Source organism: Plasmodium fragile (genome assembly GCF_000956335.1).
Source record: "Plasmodium fragile strain nilgiri unplaced genomic scaffold supercont1.42, whole genome shotgun sequence".
NCBI classification, from domain to species: Eukaryota; Apicomplexa; class Aconoidasida; order Haemosporida; family Plasmodiidae; genus Plasmodium; species Plasmodium fragile.
Window position 1 is genome coordinate 181,323 of NW_012192622.1, and position 2,549 is coordinate 183,871.

At 43.6% G+C, this 2,549-nt stretch overlaps 2 protein-coding genes across 2 annotated transcripts; one reads left to right on the forward strand and one right to left on the reverse strand.

Annotated features, from left to right (window-relative positions):
- Window positions 1–113: 113 nt before the first annotated feature.
- AK88_03605 (uncharacterized protein) lies at window positions 114–617 on the forward strand (the record flags this gene model as incomplete). The annotated part of the gene is made up of 3 exons (XM_012481216.1): window positions 114–291; window positions 395–451; window positions 571–617. The coding sequence occupies 3 exons, from the start codon at window positions 114–116 to the stop codon at window positions 615–617; spliced, it is 282 nt and encodes a 93-aa protein (XP_012336639.1).
- A 594-nt stretch (window positions 618–1,211) lies between these two features.
- On the reverse strand, window positions 1,212–2,293 carry AK88_03606 (uncharacterized protein; the record flags this gene model as incomplete). The annotated part of the gene is made up of 5 exons (XM_012481217.1): window positions 1,212–1,357; window positions 1,545–1,580; window positions 1,754–1,793; window positions 1,996–2,035; window positions 2,244–2,293. 5 exons carry the CDS (start codon window positions 2,291–2,293, stop codon window positions 1,212–1,214), a joined length of 312 nt encoding a protein of 103 aa, XP_012336640.1.
- Window positions 2,294–2,549: the final 256 nt, after the last annotated feature.

Here is a 2,549-nt window from a genome sequence, read left to right on the forward strand (position 1 = left end):
AAAAAAAAAAAAAAAAATCTTTATTTTTTAAAAAGAAAAGCTCGGATGACAAGAAAGACTCACTGCGTCCCAAGAGCAGCTCCCTCTCCAGGCACAAAAGCGGCCCACAAAAAATGGAACACAGCGCTACGGGCAGTGCTATGGGTAGTACTACGGGTAGCGCTATGGGCAGCAGGCTGCATAGCGGCCTCTCCAATACCAACTCCAATGTCATTCACAAGAACATCAACATTTTGTTTAAAAAGTGGTACACCCAGCATGTGTATTTTAACAAAAGCACTTGCATCGCAGGTGAGTAGTCCATGTATGCCTCGCGCCGCACACGTGGCGTCCTGCACGGCTGTGAATTTTGCCACACATTCCAACCTGCTTCCCCCACACGCACACCCCGCAGAAACACCCTGTGAGTATATGATTCTCTCGAAGAACGAATACATGGACATGATAATTGGTAAGTGGCTCACCGTGGCTAAAAGGAACACATTGATGTGTTGCACCATAAGGGGAGAGACAAGTACATAATTCACGATTTTTTGTTTTTTTTTCCCCCCTCCTACTCTCCTTCTGCAGAATGTTACAGTAACAACAAGGTGGACGAAATTATTGAGGACAGTTGACGCAGAGTTTTTTTTTTTTTTTTTTTTTTTGTGCACACGTGTGTGTGTGGTTGGTTGGTACTCTCTACTAACCTTCGATGAGGTCCTTCTGTGATTTCTCTCTTTTTTAATTCTTTTTTATTTCCGTTTTTTGTTCCCCCTTCCCATTTCAACATTTGTTCAGTGCCCATGTTTCATTTTTTTTTTTATTTTTTTATTTTGTACGTTTGGTATGAACAAGTCATAATTTTAAAGATGTTTAAAAAAAAAAAAAAAAAAAAAATGGGAGAGTAAGAATTCAGGCGGAGAGGGCAGACACACCAGGTGGGACAGACAAGAGGGATGGACACTGGTATGAACTAATGGGGGCTGTGTCGAAGTCATGCACGTGCAACTTGGGCAGAAGGGGGGGGGGGGGGGGCACTTCAAAAGGAGCAGTGGACCTCTCTCTGTCCCTCCCCCCCAAAAAAGGGACATGTATGCATGGGTAGACTGGCGATGCGTGCACACAGCGGTGATCGGCCATGTGTTGTCCACTGTAACGGTTATGGTCACTCGTACCAAGTGGTTGCTGCTCGGTGCCGCGCGGGATAAGATCGAGCTGTCTGCTTCCCCCTACATATGCTCCTCTGATAATTCTTCTTCCTCTTCGTTTACGTTACACGTGTTGGCGCAAAAGTAGGATGAGAATAACAACGTCGAGGCGATCACGGTGGAACTGATCACCGCCAAGGACAGGCCGACTGCCCCAACGCCCATGCCTGCGAACGGAGGAAAAAGAATGTGAACGCGCGACTCAGAAAAGAAACACATTTCCACGTGTTGCAACGCATCCCCCCGGAAAAGAGGACAAAAGAAAAACGCAATGGTAAAATCAACACACGCCACGTATTCCAAAAAAAATTTTCTTTCCTGAACGAGTCAAAAAAAAAAGACTCCAAAATTTACCTGCACCGTAAATAATGTTGTCCACAATTCCGTAATCTGCAAAGGGGAAAAAAAAAAAAAAAAAAAGTCCAATTTTGTAACTAGCCAATGAGAAGAATGAGCTCGCGTCTGTTGTATGCGTATGTCGATGGAGCACAACATCGTTGCCATTCTGCTCCCTTTTTTTTTTTCTTCTTTTTTTTTTCCACCTTGTTGCTAATTCAGTTTACCTTTTTTTTCAAAGCTCTTGCTTTCGGTGAATTCCTCTCCCTACAAAAGGAGGTGCGCACGTGGTCGACAAATGAGACAGTGAGGATGGATTGTCCGCAAAAAATTAACCACACTCCATAGGGGTGTTACACGAAAAGGAGAACGAAAACTTGGTGGAGTACACCCAGAGGGAAGTATACCCGATGTAGGGACCCACATACACACACGGCTCATATATTTCTCTCGTTTGAATATTCCTTACTGATGATTTCTCCGTGTTGAAGGTGCTTTCAGCCTTGTCTCTGTTATGAGGAAAAGAACAAGTAGGGTGGATATTTAACCAACGTCGTTCCTGCTCGTTGTGCTGTATACCATTGTAAAAAAACCCTACACCTCGTAAGTGCAAACAAGCGCACTCATGCGGTGATGTGTTGGGAGTTTGGAGTTGCCAAACGGCACAGCGAAACTCTTCAGGGTCATTTCCCCCTCTATCTTTTTGCACAAACTCACCCGGAGGGTACCCTTCGGAAGTGACCATTGTAAATTTTTTTTAACATCATTTTGGCTAACTGCTGGAGGACCGCAAAAGGGCAAAGCGCAAGACGGCAAAAAGAGGAAGAGCGCGAAGCGGAACAGTGTAAAGGCGCAAAAATGTAGAAGCGCAACGTTATGCGGAATTAAAAAAAAAAAAAATGAAACAAAAAAAGGGAAAATAAGATGAAACAAAAAAAGGGAAAATAAGATGAAACAAAAAAAAGGGAAATTAAAATGGGCAAAAGGACAAATGTGCAAATGTGCGTGCTGTATTTTTTTTTT